The following is a 21,645-nucleotide window of genomic DNA, read 5'->3' as shown; positions in this document are numbered from 1 at the left end:
GGTATGGACACTATGAGTTTACGGTGATGCCGTTTGGACTGACGAACGCCCCTGCAGCCTTTTATGGATTTAATGAATCGGGTATTCAAGGAATTTTTAGATCAGTTCGTGATCGTGTTCATAGATGATATTCTGGTGTATTCAAAGAGTTCCGCCGAGCACGAGGTACATTTGGAAGAGGTTCTACGGACCTTAAGAGAACACGCACTCTACGCTAAGTTCAGTAAGTGCGAATTCTGGCTTCACCAAGTGGCGTTCTTAGGACATGTGATATCCGGGGAAGGAATTGCGGTGGACCCGACAAAGATTGAAGCCGTCACGAATTGGCCGAGACCGACAACGAACCGAGGTTCGGAGCTTCCTCGGACTAGCGGGTTATTATAGACGCTTCGTGGAGAAGTTTTCGGCATTAGCGACGCCGTTGACGCGGTTACTAAAGAAGGAGACGAGGTTTGAATGGACGGATAAGTGCGAAAGGAGCTTCCAAGAATTAAAACAGAGATTGACAACCGCGCCAGTGTTAACGATCCCGTCAGGCCCGGGAGGATATGAGATTTACAGTGACGCGTCATTAAGAGGATTGGGATGCGTGCTAATGCAACACGGGAAAGTAGTGGCATACGCATCGCGACAGTTGAGGCCACACGAGCAAAACTATCCGACGCATGACTTGGAATTGACCGCGATTATTTTCGCTCTTAAGATTTGGAGACACTACCTGTGTGGGGAGAAGTTTCAGATTTATACGGACCATCAAAGTTTAAGGTACTTGTTCTCCCAAAAGGAATTAAATATGAGATAGCGCCGTTGGATGGAACTCCTTAAGGATTACGACTGCGAGATTATGTATCACCCTGGAAAAGCTAATAAGGTAGCGGATGCACTGAGTCGGAAATCGAGCATCGCGCATATGATGGTCAAGGAACGGACTCTGTTGGAGGGAGTTCGGGATTCGGAATTTAAGTTTGAAGTGAGTCATGTCTCGAGTCTACTTGCAGCGTTGAGGATTGAACCAGAAATACAGACTAAGATTAAGGCTTTACAATTGACGGACCCGGAGACTCAGAAGATTTTGAGTATGGATGCCACAAAAAGGAAATCGGATTTTCGTGTATCCGAGGATGGAATTCTAAAGTTCCGTGGACGGTTATGTGTACCCAGGTGATACGAGAACTAAAGGAAGAGATTTTGTCCAAGCACACCGTAGCAATTACGTATTCACCCGGGTAGTACAAAAATGTATCAGAACTTGCGACAGCATTATTGGTGGAATGGCATGAAAGTGGACGTAGCCAAGCACGTGGCCAAGTGTTTAACATGTCAGCAAGTGAAGGCACAACATTGTAAGCCGGGTGGAATGTTGCAGCCATTGGAAATTCCCGAGTGGAAATGGGAACACATCACGATGGACTTTGTAATGGGATTACCGAGAAGTCAAAGGGGTCATGATTCGATTTGGGTGGTAGTCGACCGATTGACAAAGTCGGCGCATTTTCTACTGATAAAGGACTTCGCCTTGGAAAGGTATGCCGAGATTTACGTGCGACAAATAGTCCGTCTGCACGGAGTGCCAGTGACAATCACTTTAGACCGGGATCCTAAATTTACTGCCGCCTTTTGGAAAAGTCTTCATGTGGCATTAGGAACGAAGTTACAGTTTAGCACGGCCTATCATCCCCAGACGGATGGCCAGTCTGAAAGGACGATTCAGACCTTGGAAGTCATGCTGCGAGCATGTGTTTTGGATTTTAAGGGTGGTTGGGAGGAACAGCTACATTTGGTGGAATTCGCCTACAACAATAGCTACCAGCAAAGTATCAGAATGGCACCATTCGAGGCACTCTATGGCAGGGCTTGCAGAACACCGGTTTGTTGGGATGAAGTTGGTGAGAGGAGCATCACAGGTCCCGAGTTGGTTCAGCAATCAGTCGAAACAGTCAAGGTAATTCGGGATAGGCTTAAGACCGCTCAGAGCCGCCAAAAGAATTATGCGGACCGGAGACGTAGACCTTTGGAATTTCAAGTGGGGGACCACGTTTTCCTCAAGGTATCGCCTATGAGAGGATTATCTCGGTTTGGTAAGAAAGGGAAGTTGAGCCCGAGATACGTGGGTCCATTCGAGGTCTTAGAGAGAATTGGTACCTTGGCCTATCGTCTCGCGCTACCACCAAATTTGTCTCAAGTGCACAACGTATTCCACGTGTCAATGTTAAGAAAGTATGAACCGGACCCGACCCACGTGCTGAACTACGAAGAGATAGAAATGGACGACAGAGCGTCGTATGTGGAAAAGCCAGTTCGGATCGAGGACTGAATAGAAAGAATGCTGCGGAACAAGAAAATTCCGATAGTCAAGGTGATTTGGGAGCACCATGGAACTGAAGGTGCGACGTGGGAAAGCGAAGAGTTGATGCGACACCAATACCCCTATTTGTTTGAATAGTTGGGTTGGATTGTAAATTTCGAGGACGAAATTTTTGTAAGGGGGGAAGAGTTGTGACATTCCGAATTTTGGCCCATTTTTGGGATTTATAAAACGTATAATTCGTCAGTGCGCTTATAATAAAATCTCGCCCGGAACTGATCACTCCTGGGTTTTTTATTATTTTTATATTAGAGATTTCGCTAGAATCGCACTCGATCGAATTTGACTGTTATTTAGAGCCCAAACTTTGGTGTCGAATTTCTCGGAGTTCCGGGACGAATTTAATTGGACGGTGTCGATATTATTGTGGCCAGCGTCGGTATTACCCGGAGTATGTGAAAAGTGGATTTTTGACCGGGTGCGGATTTGGACTGGTAGACCTCCCTCGTGGTGTGTTTTGGCATATTTTATTTTGGCCATTTTCCTATATTATTAATTAGGATTATAGGGGACCGTTAGATCGTTTTCGGGTTTGAACCGTGTCCGTTGGATCGCACTCGAGTGAGAGCTTTGACTTTGAGTCTCTCTCTCTCTCTCTCTCTCTCCTCTCTCTCCTCCCTGCCGCGCTGAGCACGTCCCCTCCGCGCACGTCCCACCCCCTGCCATGCGCACGTTTCCCCTTCCCCATGCAACCACTCTCTCTCTCTCTCTCTCCTCTTCCCTTATTTCCCTTTTCTTTCTTCTTCTTCTTCTTCTTCTTCTCCTTCTTCCTTCGCCCGACTGGTTTTGCTCCGCCGTGCCCTGCTCGCCGACCGCCGTTCGACCGCCGTTCCGCCTCTGGCCGACGCCGCCCCACCAGCCGCCGATGCCGCCGTCCTCCTTGCGCCGTCGTCGCGCCGCCGTATCGCCCGGTAGCCCCGCCCGACTCTGCCTTCTCCTCCTCCCGAGCGCGTGAGCTCGGCTTGCCGCCGTTCCCACTGCTGCGAGCCGCCGCCGCGTCGCCTAGCCCACCCCGTCGTCGGCCCTGCTCGCCCGGCCCGGCTCGCCCGTCGCCCAGAGCTGTCCGGCCGGATCGCGCCGCTTGCCCCCTTCTCGGCCCTGACTTCTCTCTCCCTCACCCTCGCCCTCACACGCCCGGGCCGACCTCCATCTCTCCTCCCGGCTCAGCCGCCGCCGCCGCAAAGTCGCAAGCTGCCACGCCTGCCGTCGCCATGCACAGGCCGCCGCCGCGGTCCGCCCCCTGCCCGCCCACCTCCTCCTCTCTCCCTCTCGCCTCCACCCCCGGCCGACCTCCACCCTCCTGCGGCTCGTCGTGCGTCGCTCGCCACCGTCGCAGCCTGCCCGTTGCCGTCACCGTCGCCGTCGCCATAGTCGCCGCCGCCGCGGTTGCCGCCCAGGCCAGCTAGCCCGGCCCGGCCCGACCAGCCAGCCCGGCCGGGCCAGTAGCCAAGCGGCCCGAGCCGGCCGGGCCGTGGCCGAGCTCGCCCGGCGCCGTGCCCGTCCGACCCGTGCGCGTCGTCCGTTCGTTCGCCCGTGCGCCCCCAGCACGCCGCACGGCCATCGCGCCCGCAGCGCCAGAGCACGCCGATCAGCCATTGTGCTCGCGTTGGCCGGCCACCGCGCTGTTGGCCCGCGCCCGCGCCCGGTCCGTCTTGTTCACCGGGCCATTTTGGGCCGAGCCGACTTTTCCCGGGCCAAACTTAGGTAAGTGACTTCCTAAACCCTACCTAGTACTTTGGGTATTTTTAGACTTGTTTAGGGTGAAATTTAGTACCGGCTTAGAAATTTAATTAGACGTGGGCTAATTAGACTGATTGTGCTTAATTGGTGAATTATTGTGGCGATAATTGTATGGCTGATTTAGTGATTGACTGAGATAAATATGCCTGACTGAATTGTCGTGGCGCTTGTGGGTGAATTGGATTATTTGAATGTGCCGATATGAATGTCGAATCGGTGGATTGATGTGGGGAGTGTGAATTAAATTGGTCATTATAGTGTGTCAGATTGACATTGGTGTGAGCTTGGTAATTTGATTGTGAAATGTACGACGTGTTAGATGACAGATTGTGTGGTGGTGCATGTGCATGAGAGAAATGTCCTAAGGCGTGGTTACGCGGGACTGAGCCCGGCTTGATCTGAGGGCTGCCAACCTGAGGCGTGGTTACGCGGGTGTGGCTAGAAAGGCAAGTAATGACCTCGAGGCGTGGTTACGCGGGTCGAGAGAAATGTCCTGAGGCGTGGTTACGCGGGGCGAGCCCGGCTTGATCTCGAGGGCTGCCAACCCGAGGCGTGGTTACGCGGGTGTGGCTAGAAAGGCAAGTGATGACCCGAGGCGTGGTTACGCGGGTCGAGAGAAATGTCCTGAGGCGTGGTTACGCGGGACTGAGCCCGGCTTGATCTGAGGGCTGCCAACCTGAGGCGTGGTTACGCGGGTGTGGCTAGAAAGGCAAGTGATGACCCGAGGCGTGGTTACGCGGGTCGAGAGAAATGTCCGAGGCGTGGTTACGCGGACCGAGCCCGGCTTGATCTCGAGGGCCGCCAACCCGAGGCGTGGTTACGCGGGTGTGGCTAGAAAGGCAAGTAATGACCCGAGGCGTGGTTACGCGGGTCGAGAGAAATGTCCGAGGCGTGGTTACGCGGACCGAGCCCGGCTTGATCCGAGGGCTGGCTGAGGCGTGTTGACGCGGGCCGTGTGAAAGGACACGGGAGGTCGTGAGAAAGTTGCTCGGCCACGCATGTGAATTGAGTGTGATTGAATTGACTGGTTGAATTAGTTGGAGTGATTGAGTGAAAGCGTGGTTGGTGTTTGAGCGATTTGTGATGTGTTATTTAATTACTATTATTGCCTTATCACGTGACGACTAACGTGTAGAGTTGGCATGGACTTGATGGCGAAGTAAGTACAATGATGCGAATTTTATATGTTATGGGGTAGATTGCATGTATGACTTGTCTGGGTACGCATTGGCCTACGTGGGGTTTAGGGGGTTGCTTATTGAGACTCGTTCTCACGGTTATTATATAACCATTTCAGATCCGCGACCGTAATCGATTCGGAGACGCCGCCAGAGCACCACAGGAATTGAAGAGTAGATCATTTACCCTGTCCTTTGAGTACCTTTTGTAGAGGAGATAAGCTTGTCAACCACCGCCCCCTTTTGAAAACTGTGGTTCTAAATTGGTAGCCCGAGTTATCGTTTTGTATAGTGACTACTTTATGATGGTATGCAATTATTGTTTCGTACTATCCCTTTGTCATTGTTTATTGTCTGGGTTAATTAGTTTCGCTTCCGCTTGTCTTTATTGTTGGGTGTTTCGTTTGGGTCGGCGACGCGTCCTGGGACGTCGCGTTCAATGATCGACCATCGAGGGATGACCGCGCGCTCGTAGGGTGCGGGGCGTGACAGTAATTGTATCTATCCATAAAAATAAGGTATCCAATGCAAACTTTACTATTTATTAGAAAAGAAAAGAAAAGAAAAGAAATCGTCGGATCGACAAAGTGCGGTATAGAATATCAAATTTTAAATATTGCAGTATATAAGTACATCATGTTTTGATCGTTTTACATACTCTCTTATTTCTCCAAAAATATTTTTACATTTCCATTCCTTGCAACTTTTATTCAATAGCATAAATTATATATTCTAAACTTTTCTTCAAAAAAATTATATGTTCTATTTTTTAATTTTTTCCCAGATGGGTTCCAAACCAATTGTGGCCGGACCCGAAAAGTGGGTTGGCACGGCACGAGGGGCACTCCTGAATCCTGATGAGTGCTGTCTTGTTATTTTTACATTCCCATCTTCTATTGTTCTTCATGACAATGTCATGCACGCCTAAAGATAAAAACATCCACGACAAATTGGATAATTTTTGTCGTCTGTCGTGGGATGGGAGACTGTTACACCACGAGCGACCTCTGGTCTACGGTTTCGAGACAAGAGAAGATGATCTTTGAAGACATTCCAAGGAGGACAAAGAACGTATCTTTAGCTTTTGCATCGGACTATGATGAACCAAGACCGTATGTATGCTTGCGAATACAAGAGATGGAGGGTGTCTACTGGCGAACTGAATATGAGGACCAAGCAATTTGAGTATAGTTCCCGATGATAAACTAGACCACCCAATAAACCCACGATTCACATCCCTAACTGCCCGACCAAATAAAGCACGATTAGCAAATGAATTCCTAAGTTTAACATGAATGGCTTGCAATGTGCAAAATATTCAAGACAAATGCAGAAGCCACAATAAACTTCCGATATTAGATTTCGTGCAAAAAAAAAAACACAATCTAAAAAAAACCCCTTCTAATGACTATTTTCCTACCGCCGTTGCCCGATGGTACCATCCATGAACGGTATTTATTTATGAACAATTTGGTCAGGTCATTCGTCAGGGCTGTTCTACTCGTGGCATCTGCAGCTCTCCCATTCGAAACTCCCACAGCCTTTCCTTTCCTTTAGTTCGTCCATCTTCCAGCGGTCTATCATTCCCATACCAACTCTCAAAACCACCTCATCGAGACCCATTCGGTCTAGCTGCAACAGAGAAGACACGTTGACCCAGTCGCTCTCCTCAACCTCGTCCTCTCGCGACTTGGACGGGGCAGCTGCATGCTTGCCCTTGAGGGACGTGAGCACTTCTCCACCATGGCCATCGAAGGACCCGGAAAAGCTCTGAGACCTTCCGATCGCGGGTTCTTTTCAAATCGCCTGCTCATTGTCCCCTTCACAAACTTGCGCTTTATCTTCCTAATCTTATTTGGAAGTTGCGAATTGTTGCAGATGAGATTGAAGAATGCAATTGTGTGAACCAAAGGGTCCCGGCTCTTCCCATTGCGGAATTTTTTCAACCTTTGGAAGAACACGACTTCTGCAGCTCTAGACTTAAATTTGATCAGCTCCCCATTACGTGTACGTGAAACCGACAGCCCAGTCCAGTTGCCAGCATGACTGCCCTTCCTCACCACGGTTGAGGACTGGCCAGTGTGGCTGGCAGTACCGATACTTCTGATTGGCACTTAGACATGGAAGAATATTCTTCTTCTTCACCCTTCCTCGTCTCAATTCAAAATTTTTGCCAATTTGATGAACAGAATAATTTTGCACCTTAACTTTTTCATCCAATATTTCCTTGACTTTGATTTTTGCACTTATGAAAACCTAGTGACCCATTTTTTTCAATTCATTAAATTAGGAAAATTTATATTCATGCAATTTTTACACAAATTTGGCAAAACTTTTACCAGACATAATTTTCCATCACGACATCCAATGACTCGATTTGCACCTCCGAAAAACCCAAACCCGATGTTTCCAATTCATCAAATTGGAAAAAATTTTGAAAAATTATTTTCATGTGATTTTTACACAAATTTGACCAAACTCATACTGGGCATAACTTTTCCTTCCGACATCCCGTTCACTCGATTTTTATACCTACAAAAAGGTTGTCATCCAATGTTTTCAATTCATCAAATTGGAGAAATTTTGAAAAATAATATTAATGTGATTTTTACACAAGTTCAATCAAACTTTTACGTGGCATAACTTTGGCTTGATGGGTAATTTTGATTATCGTCTCTTCTCAAATTCCCAAATTACCAAATTCAAACGGATTTCACATCAAAAGCAGAGAAAAACCCAAACTTCAAATCAGAGCAAGATCATCAACAAATCCTAAGTAGGAATGGTGTCCACGAGACTCCTTGCACAAGAAGCAGCGACTAACCATCTCCAAAAAATAGTAGATACAATTAAGATGGACCAAGTATTGATATTGAACACGGTGGAACATGCGAAGACGTTTATAAAGTTGCTACATTCACACTTCAGTGATCGTGGCAATCTTGAGCGGTTGTATATCAACATTGACGTTGACATGAAGACCACGGAGGATATATTAACCTACTAGCCGGATTCAACGACTTGGACAACATCGGCTTCCCACCAGCAAGTTGATTAAAATAAGCTCTTGTTAGTCACCCTACATCCTTGGCGGCGATTTAGAGGACGTTGGCGAACGCGGGGCAAGCGAGCAACCACTAAGATGGTCGTGGTCGGTCATGATCCAGGACCTCAAGAAGGAGTCCGTGGTGTTCTCCATCTCTCACTTGAGCTCTTTCACACTCTTGCCAAACTTCTCGTAGCACTCCTTGCAAAACCAGGCATCGCATGTGATGTGCTCCACATTGCAGGATCTACATCGCATGTACTTGCTCGATGAATTGGTCTCATCTCGAAGAAATTTGACCAGACCGCATTGCTTCATGTGATTTTTACACAAATTTGGCCAAATTTTGATCGAGCATAACTTTTCCGTTTGACATTCTATTGACTCAATTCTTACACCTACAGAAAGCCCACAACTTGATTTTTTCAATTCATGAAATTGGAAAAAATTTTGAAAAATTATATTCATATGAATTTTAAACAAATTTGGCCAAACTTTGATGGAACATATCTTTTCCGTCCGACATCCTATTGACTCGATTCTTACACTTAAGAAAAACCAGTAACATTTTCAATTCATCAAATTGCATTTCATGGACGTAGGTTTCAGAAGAATTTCGAATTTCATATTGCTGCATTTTTTAAATAAAGGTGTTTGAACGAATTTTTTTATTGATGTAATGATTGTGGTCCTTAAAACATAATGAGTTTTTAATTTAAAATTAATTTGTTTAAAATAATATAGATTTTGAGGTAAAAGAAGTAACTGGTCATGCTTTCTATGATATATCCATGTCAAGCTTTGAGAAGGATCTATTTTATCTAAAGTATTTATCGTATATAGTGTAAAGTGAATTGAATAAATTGCAAGAATTTCCATGTTTGATTACTTGATGGGCATAAGGATACTATTGACAAAAAAAAAAGTGGCATCATTTAGGACAAAAATTTAACGAGACTATAATTATGGTGACCATCTATACTTTTGAAATTGTTATTGTAGACATGCTTCACACGGAGTTACTATTGAATTCTAGAATACAACCCAATCTTTTTAATATTAAAGGATGAACTTAAGGAAATAAAAGTTTTTATAATTTAAATTAAGAGTTAATACCATTAAAAATTCAATTTTTATTATTGAGGTAATTTTAATCTAGATAATTCAGTTCTCATTCCTATCTCTAAATTTTACACCATTAGTATCATCTTCAATTTGTTGACAAAAAGATAACGCATTCATGCAGTCAGACATTCGATATGCTATGGCAAAAAGAAGTCGATAATCTCTCAAGACATTATAAACTTTTGCCTATGTAAATGAAAAATATACACACAAAAATTAGGCAAACTTCTGGCGCTCGAATAAAATTTGCATGCACATAATGTCTTCACATCTGTGTTGAATATGTACGCAAATCATTGACTTTGATGATACATCAAGCCAAATGTGAAACGAACAAGGCTAATCTAGGAAGGCCTCACGGAGTAGCAGCTCATGAGAGGTATACTTATGTATAATCTAAAAATCCACAAAGCGTATATCTTCCAAATGGATCAATATTGCCCCTTTAGTCCCATTATAGGACAAAGCAGTCTCCAATATCTTTGCTAGCAAGAGCAATTTATCTAGTTTCCTTAAACAAGCACCAGCTAATTATAGCCAAACCCAAGATATCATTGTCATCCAAACAAGATATCAAGGTCCAATCTCAAAGCCAACAATGCCAAAATAAGCATCAGAACAAGCAATTTCCCCAAATTATAAATCCAACTGGGCTTAGGTGCTTGTGCCTCTATTTTAGCTTAAGGTTGTTGAATAGTTTATCCAATGCCAGGTCTGTTCACAGGCTTAGTAGGTTTATAGTCAGAAGAAACAAATTTAGAAGCATGATTATTTATAAGAAATCCAAACTGTCACACGCAATCTTTATCCTCATCTATTTCTCTCAGGTACTATTATAAATTGGGCCTGTGCTTCTTTCCAAATGCCAACCGGTTCAAACACACATCAGTGATTTCTTCCCCCTTTCTTGTCAATCTTGAGAAGCTGTTACCTGTTCCTTACCTTGAGTTTGCAGAAAATGGCAGATCAGATCAGTGGGAGCAACGGAGACCATGGACTTGTCTTGGAAATAAGAGACACTTCCAACACCAAGCAAGAGATCAAATGCACTTTCTTGTCTTTTCCCTTTATTCAAAAGGTTAACTTTTGTTCTCATGGAGACTCTTTTTTCCCCCAAACCCTAGATACCTTCTTGTTTTCTTTTTGGTTTCTACTCTTTCTTTTTCGTGTGTGTTCACTCATAATATAAATGTTCATCAAGAATCTTTTGAGGTGCACATATGGTGCACTGCTCCTCATCGTGATGAATGAAACTGCCATGGCAGTTTAAGACTCCTCAAACTTAAAATAATATGCAGAAAATTTAGGACTTCCGGTACGAAGGAGTTTGATCCCGAATTTCTCAAAACGTTGCAGTTGGTCGCAGAGGTCTTCGGGACGTACTTCTTGATATTCGCGGGTTGCGGGTCGGTGGTGGTGAACTTGAACAACGACAAGGTGGTAACGCTCCCGGGGATATCAATAGTGTGGGGGTTGGCTGTGATGGTGTTGGTGTACTCAGTCGGACACGTCTCTGGCGCCCATTTCAATCCGGCCGTCACCATTGCTTTCGCAACCTGCAAGAGGTTTCCATGGAAACAGGTTCGACCATATCACTTCCGAAGTCCACGCTCCTAACTATTTTTGTGTATCTTCCCATTTAAAATGGTTGAACTATCATACCAACCCCTCTTTTATTTGCCTAAACATAGAACCTCCAACTATAATCCAACATATATACCAAAACAAGAAATTCTCTCTTCTCCTTCCTTCCTTTGCTGTGTTTTACATATAATTCCTTCTATTATTCTGTGCACTTTTATGAGAAAGGTTTGTCGTATCGTGGAATATAGCCGCTAGAACCTGTTGCGTCGAGTTTCATATTCCGATGGGCGGAATTATCCTTAGAGAAGGTTTGCATGCCTCGGACCATTGATTTCATTTTCATCTTTTCCAACGGTATCGTCCTATGACCTTTTAATTAATCCGAGTCACATGTGTAGAATATGACTCACTTTTTAAGGCAAAAAAAAAATGTACAAACAAATATACGTAGATTCATTGTGCAGGACTTATGTCGATTCTTTTATGTGTTTTTGCTAAGCTAAACCTTCCTCTTGGTTGGTTGCATTTTGTTCTTGGCGTGTAGGTACCTGCATATATATCGGCACAAGTAATTGGATCAACGTTGGCGAGCGGGACGCTACGGTTGCTATTCACTGGCAAGCTCAACCATTTCGTGGGGACCGAACCGGCCGGTTCGAATGTGCAAGCGTTCGTCCTGGAGTTCATCATCACTTTTTACCTCATGTTCATCGTCTCCGGCGTCGGCACCGATGATAGAGCGGTGAGTTCTAACTTCTTTCTTTGAATTACTTTGGGGAAATTTCAATGGAAATGCCTGTACAAATAGAATTTAATGCACAATCTCTTCAAAATGAGGTGGGATAAGGAAATCTTATAAAATCGCATGAGATTAGAAAGAAATTACGTGGAATTCTCATGGACATGGAAAATAATGGATGCATTTTGCGCATAGTACCTAGAGGCCGGAGGGCGGCGGCCCCCCACCACCCAACCGCCCTTTAGGTTCATTCCCGCTTCTTTTCTAATGTCTTCTCCGACTTTATTTTCGAGAGGACCGGCCCTTTATGTGTCGAAAGGGCTCAATCCCAAAATCTGGCCAAAAGAGGGCAACCCTAGGCTCTCCTAACAAGAAAGGGGTCGACCCACTTCTAAGTTGTTACCAGGGCCGGCCATTCGTGTTCACGTATCATTCTCGAGTTATGTAATCGCATTGAGTTGTGTCGTAAAAAAAAAACCTATATTTCTGTGCGCCAAACATTCGCTAACACGTGTGGATTCGTACCGGAAATTGTCAGCTCTTCCAAGGGATATGGAGAAAGATTTTGGAAAGCAAGAGGTGATTGGTCGAAAGCTAACGTGGTGATGTTTGTGATCGGTGCAGATAGGAGAACTCGGCGGTCTTGCTGTTGGTGCAACCGTCTTGCTCAACGTCTTGTTTGCAGGGTAATGACTTATTCAAAAATTTATCATCTCATCCTCATCTCATAATAATAATAATAATAACAATAATAAAAGTATTAATTCGGGTGGAAATTAGGGATTTTGTGATGATTATTCTGAGGTTTTTTTTTTTTTTTTCTGGTGGTGGTTAGGCCAATAACGGGAGCGTCGATGAACCCGGCGAGGAGCTTAGGTCCGGCGATAGTGTCTCACCATTACGACAGGCTGTGGATCTATATAGTGGCACCGATAGCCGGGGCGATTTCCGGGGCGTGGGTCTACAACTTGGTCCGGTTCACCGACAAGCCCCTTCGAGAAATCACCAAGGCCGGGTCGTTCCTCCGGAGCTCCACCCGAAACCCGTCTCGTTGAGTCAACATCGGGGTCAAACTTGTTCTTCTTCTTCCTTTTGGTTTTCTCTCTTGTTTTTGGTTTATACTTGGGAGAGAGCTTTCTTGATCGCGAACGTTAACAGCATTGTTGTATTCCGATCAAGGAAATTATATTCTTAGATGATGTAAGAGTGAACTAGCTTCAATGTCATGTGGGAAAAAAAAAAATCTTAAGACCCGTTTGTTTGATAGAAAACTGTTTCCGAGAAAATAATTCTTCAATTTTCTGGTGTTTTGATGATGGAAAACTCATTGGTTTACGGAAAAACGTTGTTCCATGGACCGAAAACAAGCTCAGAAGGAGGGATAATGACTTCTCCTTCCGACCTTCCGACAAGAAAGAGATCACTTTTTCTAAACCACAGAATAAATGAAAACTAACTATTTTCCTTGAAAACGATTTCCATAAAAAATATTTTACTTTATCGTGGAATTTTCTTTGAAACAAATGCACCCTAAACAAATCCAGAATTGGTGACCTGTAGATGACTGAATTAGCATGGACAGAGGAGAAACACGAATGCAAAGGAGCATTTGCCTTCTAATGAGCATAAAAAGGTAAGAATTATATTTTTCCTCCAATTCTGATTGAAAGATTCTGATTGAAAGAATTGCCATGCCTCTGATTGACAGGTTACAAATATAATGGAGATCACCCACTTAACTAAAACCAAAATGGACCGCACTAATGGGATAGAGCGTCTATTAGTTGCTGGCAATTTGAATTTCATCGGATTGGTGAACTCCGGTCTTAGCTATTTTATCCTTTTTCGCAATCTCTTATTTCACAAAAAAAAAAAATTTGTCTGGAGACATTTCTTTTTCCTTAGTGTCTGTCCATTGTACCTCATGCTTCTAGATGCAAATTACAATCTATGGGATTCGGAGAAAGCGATAAATTTTATCTCGATTGAATGCAACTTTCATTGAGGACGACACCTTCCAATCGAAAGGTTCGTCATTCGAGCTAGGAAATAAGCCTCTCTGAGTAAGATATGTAGAACATGTCTCGGAATCGAAGACCATACCACTCAAGTGTTGAAATAGAAATGCCCGTACCAAGAGAGAGGCTGAGGATGACTACGACTACATAGCCATAGAGTTCCAAGTCCGTTACTCTACTTTTCCACGCCCCTATAGACCGTCTCATATCAGCTTGAACTAGTGCATGGTTCAGGACCCATCTAAATTATTACCAAGGTCGTGAATGACAAGACATTTGAAGTTTTTGAACTTCAAGTATTGAAATCCTGAAACATTAATAGGACGAACTTTCATACTGGCGAAGGACTGTTGACACTTTATCTCACAATGCCAGAGCAAATGAAAAGAAACGTATGTAGTTTACCCAGGATCAGAGAGAGCACCAAAGGATCTATCAAAATAGCCAGAGCTATTTGATACATTGAAAAAATGGGAGTTGCACTCCAGGATACGAGAGGCAACTCCTACCTAAGCAGTGAATTTGTCCTAGTCGCCGAACTACACTGTGATAAAGCAAACTTATACTTGACCTGTAGTGGAGTTCATTCCAACACACATAATCAAACAGCTGAGTCGACCCCACTTAGTGATATAATGCTTGGATTATCGTTGTGTTACTGTTGTATGAATGTTCTGTGCATCACCAGCAGAGAGCGAGCACCCCAAAGAGAGAGAGAGAGAGAGTCAATGGGGACAGAAAGAAAGAGGATATGACCCGAAAACTTATGTGTGAGAGACATCAATTTGTAACTTTGTATACATGCCTTGAGATAGCATGACAGCACGCCAGAAAGATGAAACAAGGAGGAAGGCATGGGAAAATAACCGTGCAATTGGATCAGCCACTCGAAGAGACACTGATGATTCAGTTTTCTAGTTCCAAAAAAAGCAGAGTAGGATCTAAAACTGTGATATTGCAATGACCAATCACCAAAGCCCAACAAAGAAATCACAATGACGACAAATCCCGATGAGTTTTCTTGTCAAATATAAATGATGATTATTATTAGCGTGAATAAGCACATAAGAGAGACTACAGCTAAAATATGTTCATCGATCAATGGCATCACTCAACGAAGCACTAGTATGCTGATTAGAACCATAATCCTAGCAACGAAGAATTTGACCTGATATTGACAACAAGGACTGACACAACATACAGCGACTAACAAAAGTACCAACAACTCCATTAATTTCATGTTGGATGGATTTGATATTGCTATCACAAGCACAAATCAAGATTCAGAATAAGATAACATGAAAGACAGCTTCACAGCACTCTCTAGAATCAAACTTCTAACTCTGCAATTCATATGGGCAAGTCATTATGCAAGTAGAGAAAATCAAGGCCAAGAAATGAACAACTCTGTTCCCTCTTTGGTATTCACCACCTCCCCAGGAAACAACTCAAATTCCTTTAAAAAAAGACAGCATTCAATCACAAATTAATAAATTAGAATGTGCCATATCACCCTGATCATACCTGATCAAACATCATTGGTTGAAAGCAGACATTGTTTAGAACAATAGCATACTTATGCCAAAAAATCCCTACTCCGACCCCATTAACCGAGCAGCCTAAAGGATAAACGAATCGACCACCGAACGAAAATGCCAGAAACTCTGAATTCACTTATAACCATGACATGCTCAATTCCGCCCAATCTAAACAGTATGAAACACCGGCAACGTGCACGTTTATTTCACTCCTCTACCGAGTCGAAGCACTACCACATAGAATAAAAGAAATGCTCGAAGCAAAGAAAACATAACCAACCCGAAACAGATCCAACGCTGAAACATTAACAGCGGTCACACATTTCAAAATTGAATGAGATGTTCAAGCTCCAAATTAACCAATACAAGCCCAATCCAGGCTCGCCTCTCATTCATCGTTCGCTCCATCCATGTATTGAAAACAAAAGTGATAAAAAATCGAATCTTCCCCTAACACGACGAACACCCATTTCGCAAACGGACCCGAAAATCAGAACCTGAGCTTGGTGAAGAACCACCTGTTCTTGCCGGTCTTGAACCTCTCCTCGAGCCGCTTCTTGGCCTCCTTGGCGGCGGTGACCCTCTTGTCCTTGCTCTGGAGGGAGTCGGGGGCGACGGCGTCCTTGAGGTCGACGTCGAGGGTGTAGCGGGTGGGCATCAGGTGGCGGTAGTTGACGAGCTTCACGAAGGCCTTCACGCGGGACTTCTTGGCAGCCTTCTTGGCGGAGTCCTTCCTGACGACCTTGCTGGGGTACTTCTTGATGCCGGCGACGAGGCAGTGGGCGTAGGGGCGGTCCCTGGTGCCGTCGTCGAAGTTGCGGACGATGACGGCCTTCCGGCCGGCGTAGCGGCCCTGGAGCACCACCACGGCCTTCCCGGGCTTGAGGAATTTCACCATCTTCGCGGGTTCCTCCTGGAGATCTCTCTGTGGGTCTGTCGGCTAGGGTTTGGAAGCGACGGGATTATACGTGGTTTTATAGGTGGGGTGGCTTTGGCAGAGGTAGAGGAGAACCTTAGGGCAAGGCTAATATAGGGCAAATGATATGAAACTTTTATGTGTAATTTCCTTTTCTTTTTCTTTTTTGCAACTTTTGTTTATATATAATTGATCGAAAAGGTCATTGCGAGTTAATTTTCGATGCGATAGTGAATTCAGGAACAAACAGTTTTTGAACTTTAACCTAATGTTCAATGTGGTCCCTCAACATTTAATTTGTTTAATGTGATCCTTGAACTTTGACTCGATGTGGAATGTGGTCTTTGAACTTTTGATTTGTTTAATATTGTCCTTGAACTTTCGGTATATGTTCAGTTTAGTCCCTACGCTGTATGAAAATGTTCGATGTTAAATTATATTATTAAGTAACACTTGTTATCGAAATTTCGCTACCACCGCAATTATATTGCACCTCCATCAAAATCATGGAACAATTGAGTCTCCAAGAACCTTGAGGGCCAGCACGGTGTTAGTCCCCTCCCCCTATTTGAGTTTGTCTATGATGTTTTGTGAGAGAAATGTCATTAATCCTATACTTTGTGATACCTAGGACCCCAAGGTCGGGCTCTTAACCTCGACCCCTTGACTTGGAGACCACGGGCCAGCCTCATGACCCTGATGCTTAAGCCCAGGACCCGATCGACCCAAGACCTCGGAAGTACTGGCTAGGACCAATTGGTTAATCAAAGATTCTATTTAGGTATGACTGGATTCTTCTACCATTGTGGATGGCATTGTTGTACTCCATTCCTCTATCTACGTTATTTTATAATTACGGTAATATGGTTTATTTTCCTCTGTGGTAGCCATTTGGATTACTAAAAGTTCATGAAAGGGCTTCTATCTTGTGCAAAGTGGCTTTCTATCGTTCGATTGTTTGGAACATATTAATTGTTCCAATAATTGTGCAATTTAATTGCACTGCTTCCCAGTTTGTTCATGTTACTCACTCTTTTAGAAAACTACCAAGAGTCTATTTTATTACCAACGTTTATCAGATTTGTTTGGCTGTTAATAACAGTTTTTTTTAAGTTACCAAGTGTTAAAGTTACTTACTCTGATACAAAATTACCAATTGCTCCAAAATTTACCAATTTTTATTTGCAGAGCTTAATAACCAATGCTCATTTGATTTTTCCAAAATTACCAATCATTTCAATAATTTATTGATATTAATTAACTAATCTTTACGGAAATTACCGAATAAAAAGGTTAACAAATCCAATCTAAAAACAAAGTCTTTTACGAAATTAGCTACTCTTTTTAAAATTATCAACTTCGTTTAAAAAATTTATCAATATTTATTTGTGGAGCTTAAATTACCAATTCTTATTTGGGTCACTTACCAACTTTTATTTGAATATTAAAAATGTTGGGAAAACATCCCTATGGAGTTTTGATGATTCCAAAACTATTCTTGGTATTGATATCTATTATGATACGTACATGTGTTGATATCAAGATTAATTGTGTTAATATTGATGAAAAACGAGATTAGTGAAGACTAGGACAAAGATTGTGATAATAGGAGAATAAGTGCCAATATGACAAGTGGCTCATGGTGACTTGTAGAAACCAAAGTCAATCTTGTGTCCATGAGAAGTCTTTGTATGTTGATATACTCAAAAGGGTTATTGGATATGTAATTGCAAGTTGCGAGTCACTTCATTCAAGCAATTACTGGAAAGCATCAATTGACTGGTGATATCGAGCAAATGCTGATAATGAGTATTTGATCGTGTTGATATCAAGTCTCAAGTGATGCCGGTGAGGTATTCGTTTGAAGATGACCGTTGACCATATAAGAAATAGCCATTACAGGCTGAGAATCCGCAACAAGAAAACTGGGAATGACAGCTTTTTGGTGTAGCAGACCGAGAATTAGTGAAGTGACAATTGTAGTTAACTCCATCTTGGGAAACCTGCTAATGTCGGAAGAAACGATTGTATTGTCAATGCTCATTGCTACAAAAGCCTCCAACAACTCTCAAACTGCTCTTTGCTCCTTATTAGAATCTCCAACACCGCGATTGATGATGTCTATATAAAAAGGATCAAGGAAGTCACAAAAAGGGTTGGACAAGAATAATGTCATTGTACTTCATCTTTCTCATCTGTAACTAGAAAGTGTCTGTGTTCTCCAACTGATATTCTTTATGTAAAGTTAAGCTGCTTTGTAATCTAGACAAGGTCAAGTGTATAAGCGTGAAAATAGTGATTATGTTATGATAATGGGATTTATCGGTTGATAGACACTTGCTAATTGTAACTTGCTCTGAAGATTACTAGTAGAGTCTGATCCGTGTTGATGTTGTTATCTGAAGAGTGGATGTAGAATTGGAAATAAAACCGAACCACTATAAATTGCTATTTGTTCATTATTGTCAACGACTAATCACTAGCGCCACTATCACATAGTAGTTGTTATCAATATCTTATGCATACGACTGCCATAATTTGCTTCTATTGTTGTTAACTTATATATTCGGGTAATTTTTTTCGTAACCCACATGTTGTATTATTAGCCCCTACAAAAAAATAGCATTTGTTTCATTAATTCAACCACATTTCGTTGGGAAGCTTTCCAGCATATGAAAATTACAATTAAATAAATATTGATAAGTGGACTCAAATAACAGCAGTTAATTTTAACTTTAAACATGCCCATAATACTCGGACATAAATGTTGTTAAACTGTTCAAACATGTGGTGTTTCCACGGACGGAGGAAACGTTGGGACACGTGTGAGGTCCCTCTGCAATGCATCGTTCGCCGGCACCTTTGCCATTCGGTCGGTTACAGCAGCACAGAGACGTGACAGGATCGTTTGTTGAAACGTGGGTTTATCCCTAAAGTGAACGTGTCCACAGTTAACACTCTGGTTGCCTTCAACTTCATCGGCTCCATTTGCAACTGCTGCATGTTGTGTTGTGTTGTGGCACTGGAAATGGGTCAAGGCCAGGAAGTCAAGACCAGAAATGATCCCCAAGTCGAAATTCAGGTTCCATACTTGCTTTGTCCTCTTTTACTGCTAGTTGGTGGCGGAGGGTAGTGAGCGAGTGAGCTTGTTGCAGGAAAGAGGGGAGATATTCTTCTTCTATAGGCCCAAGGTGGAGAGAAGCAGCTCGCAGCGCCAATGACGTGCAGCGCCTTTACATAGTCCTCCGCCCCGAGTCCGGCGAGAGGCCGGTCGAGGAGAAGCAAGATCCCCACTCGGGCAAGGAAGGCTCCGACCCCGATTCCCACGACAAGGCCACTGTGGAAGGTGGCCACGGTAGCCAGGTAATGATGGTCACGAGAACCACGACCCAACAACTTGTCTATGATCACCTCCCAATATCACAGCGTCTTTGTAAATGCCAAACGCAGGAGGTGAACATTGAGAAGCAGGCACTGTTGAGGTTGATAGTGATGGGGAAGAAGAGTCTTCCGGACCCAAGCAAACGGAGCCGACCTTACTGGGGATTTGTGGAGATGGTCACCACCAAGATCGATGATGTCAAGTCGGCTCTAAAAGCAGGTGCTCTGCTCCTGCTCTCTCTCTCTCTTTCTCTCTGTGTGATTGTGATTCAAACGAATAGTCGGATTTGCTTGTTGCAGAGGAGCACGACACTTCCACGAGGGGACACCGCCACACGGCTGCGGCCAGAGCATTGGGGGAGGGCGTGTACCGCATACTTAGACACAAATCGCGCGGGAAGAAGGCGCACACCCACCTCATATACAAGCTCGAGTTCCCTTCGGAAGATGAGAAGCAGGAGCCCCAGGAGTCGCTCAACGTCGACAGAGAAGGATCCATCCTCATCCAGATCAAGAACCCCGACCAGCACGGGGCTGGCCCTTCCCAGTTCAGGGGACTCCAGAGCAAGCGCAGGGCGGTGTTCCCCGCCCACCTGCAGGGGCAGTTCGCAGCTGAGGTACAGTCCCGCCGACCCACCCGACTTCCTGAACTACGAAGGGTGTGAGCTGCTGCTGATATCGGCATCGGACGACATAGAGGAGGAGCTGGGGTTAGAGCTCGAAGTGGAAGGAGAGGCGGATCCTTCCTGTTCCGATCTGCTCAAGACGTTCGGGGAAACTGCATCCGCGGACGCCCTCCTCAGGGGCACATGGGCCTGAACTTGAATCTTTTTGACACTTTCTGGTTTGTGTTTAATCAGGAAACTGGCGTTTCATGTTACAACTGCAGTTGGGCATGTGTATACATTTGGTCCCCTAATGAATGACAATCTTGCCTTTTAGTTTAATTTCATTAGCCCAAACGGCTCTAAACTACGTAGGATTTGAATGGTGATTCCATGGCCTAAGTAGTGGAATGCCAATCCCAAGAACTTGGCGGAATCACCGTTTTATGGTTCACATATAAATCTAAACATCCGAAAAGGGATTTGGCCATTGGAACTCTGATCACACTCCTACTCATTCATGCAACCCAAAAATTCACATAGGTAGGTGGATTCGAAAGAGAGGGAGAGAGAGTGAGAGCATAATGGTTTGTGAACAATAAGAGTTTGTGAGCTTGTTTGTGAGCTTGTCGAATCTGGAGATGGGTGACCACCATACATAGCAGAGGTGAGCATGGTTCAGATGGGTAGTTTCCACTTTGGAACAGGGGATTGCCAACTAAGGATCGGTTTCAAAAAATTGAAATCGGGAATCGCTCGTTGATTTCATGGATCCATCAAGGAATTAAACTGCTTGTCCGGTCTGGAGTGGGTTCATGGAATCGGTCTTCAATCCCTACAAGTATCGTGACATCCTGGATTTAATCACTCGAGGTATTGTCCGCTTTGGCCCGTCCCATACCGAGCCTCACAGTTTTGTCCTTTGGCGTACAGGCAGGCACTTTCCTAGAAGTTTACCCATTCTAGTAGTGCTCTAGTCTGGGCTCGCTTAACTTTGGAATTTCAAAGCAAAGCTTGCCGTTACGTCAAAAAGCGTATTCGTGAGTTAATTCCAGTTTTTACATATATATTTCAGGATCGCTCTCTCCCTGTTCGGTGCACAGTTTGGTTCATTCTTATCCATTTCGCCATCCTAGAAGCTTGCCAGAAGACACTCTTTGTCCAGACCCTCTGGCCCAGTGACCACTCCTCGCCCTTATCGGACTAGGTCGTTACAGGTCCACCAACTTCCACGTGGTTCGTCCCCGAACCACACACCTACTGGAGGGGGTCCCGCTCTGATATCATATTGTGATATCCTGGATTTAACTCACTCGAAGTATTGTCCGCCTTGGCCCGTCCCATACCGAGCCTCATGGTTTTGTCCTTTGGCGTACAGGCAGGCACTTTCCCAAAAGGTCACCTATCCTG

General features: G+C 44.2%; 2 protein-coding genes and 1 pseudogene across 2 annotated transcripts; 2 read left to right on the top strand and 1 right to left on the bottom strand.

The window, feature by feature from the left end:
• Positions 1-10,412: 10,412 nt before the first annotated feature.
• Positions 10,413-13,003, top strand: LOC115693355 (aquaporin NIP1-1-like). Its single transcript, XM_030620334.2, has 5 exons — positions 10,413-10,532; positions 10,811-11,035; positions 11,583-11,780; positions 12,402-12,463; positions 12,613-13,003. Exons 1-5 carry the CDS (start codon positions 10,413-10,415, stop codon positions 12,830-12,832), a joined length of 825 nt encoding a protein of 274 aa, XP_030476194.2. The 3' UTR covers positions 12,833-13,003.
• Positions 13,004-15,621: 2,618 nt separating this feature from the next.
• LOC115693356 (60S ribosomal protein L27-like) lies at positions 15,622-16,307 on the bottom strand. Its single transcript, XM_030620335.2, has one exon. It carries the CDS (start codon positions 16,229-16,231, stop codon positions 15,824-15,826), a length of 408 nt encoding a protein of 135 aa, XP_030476195.1. The 5' UTR covers positions 16,232-16,307; the 3' UTR covers positions 15,622-15,823.
• Positions 16,308-19,277: 2,970 nt separating this feature from the next.
• Positions 19,278-20,582, top strand: LOC115693354 (uncharacterized; annotated as a pseudogene).
• The last annotated feature ends 1,063 nt before the right edge of the window (positions 20,583-21,645 follow it).

The sequence above is a fragment of the Syzygium oleosum genome, unplaced genomic scaffold, assembly GCF_021117445.2.
Source record: "Syzygium oleosum isolate NSW1041296 unplaced genomic scaffold, Sole_v2.1 Sole_v2.24, whole genome shotgun sequence".
Lineage (NCBI taxonomy): Eukaryota > Viridiplantae > Streptophyta > Magnoliopsida > Myrtales > Myrtaceae > Syzygium > Syzygium oleosum.
This window is presented reverse-complemented; position numbering and strand designations above follow the sequence as displayed.

What these genes read in the sequence shown, in the direction of transcription:
- LOC115693355 (XM_030620334.2), top strand. Translation starts at nt 10,413, where the DNA reads ATGGCAGATCAGATCAGTGGGAGCAACGGAGACCATGGACTTGTCTTG. An exon ending in CTTTTCCCTTTATTCAAAAG is followed by an intron (nt 10,533 to 10,810) that starts GTTAACTTTTGT and finishes AAAACGTTGCAG; the next exon opens with TTGGTCGCAGAGGTCTTCGG. An exon ending in CTCAACGTCTTGTTTGCAGG is followed by an intron (nt 12,464 to 12,612) that starts GTAATGACTTAT and finishes GGTGGTGGTTAG; the next exon opens with GCCAATAACGGGAGCGTCGA.
- LOC115693356 (XM_030620335.2), bottom strand. Translation starts at nt 16,231, where the DNA reads ATGGTGAAATTCCTCAAGCCCGGGAAGGCCGTGGTGGTGCTCCAGGGC.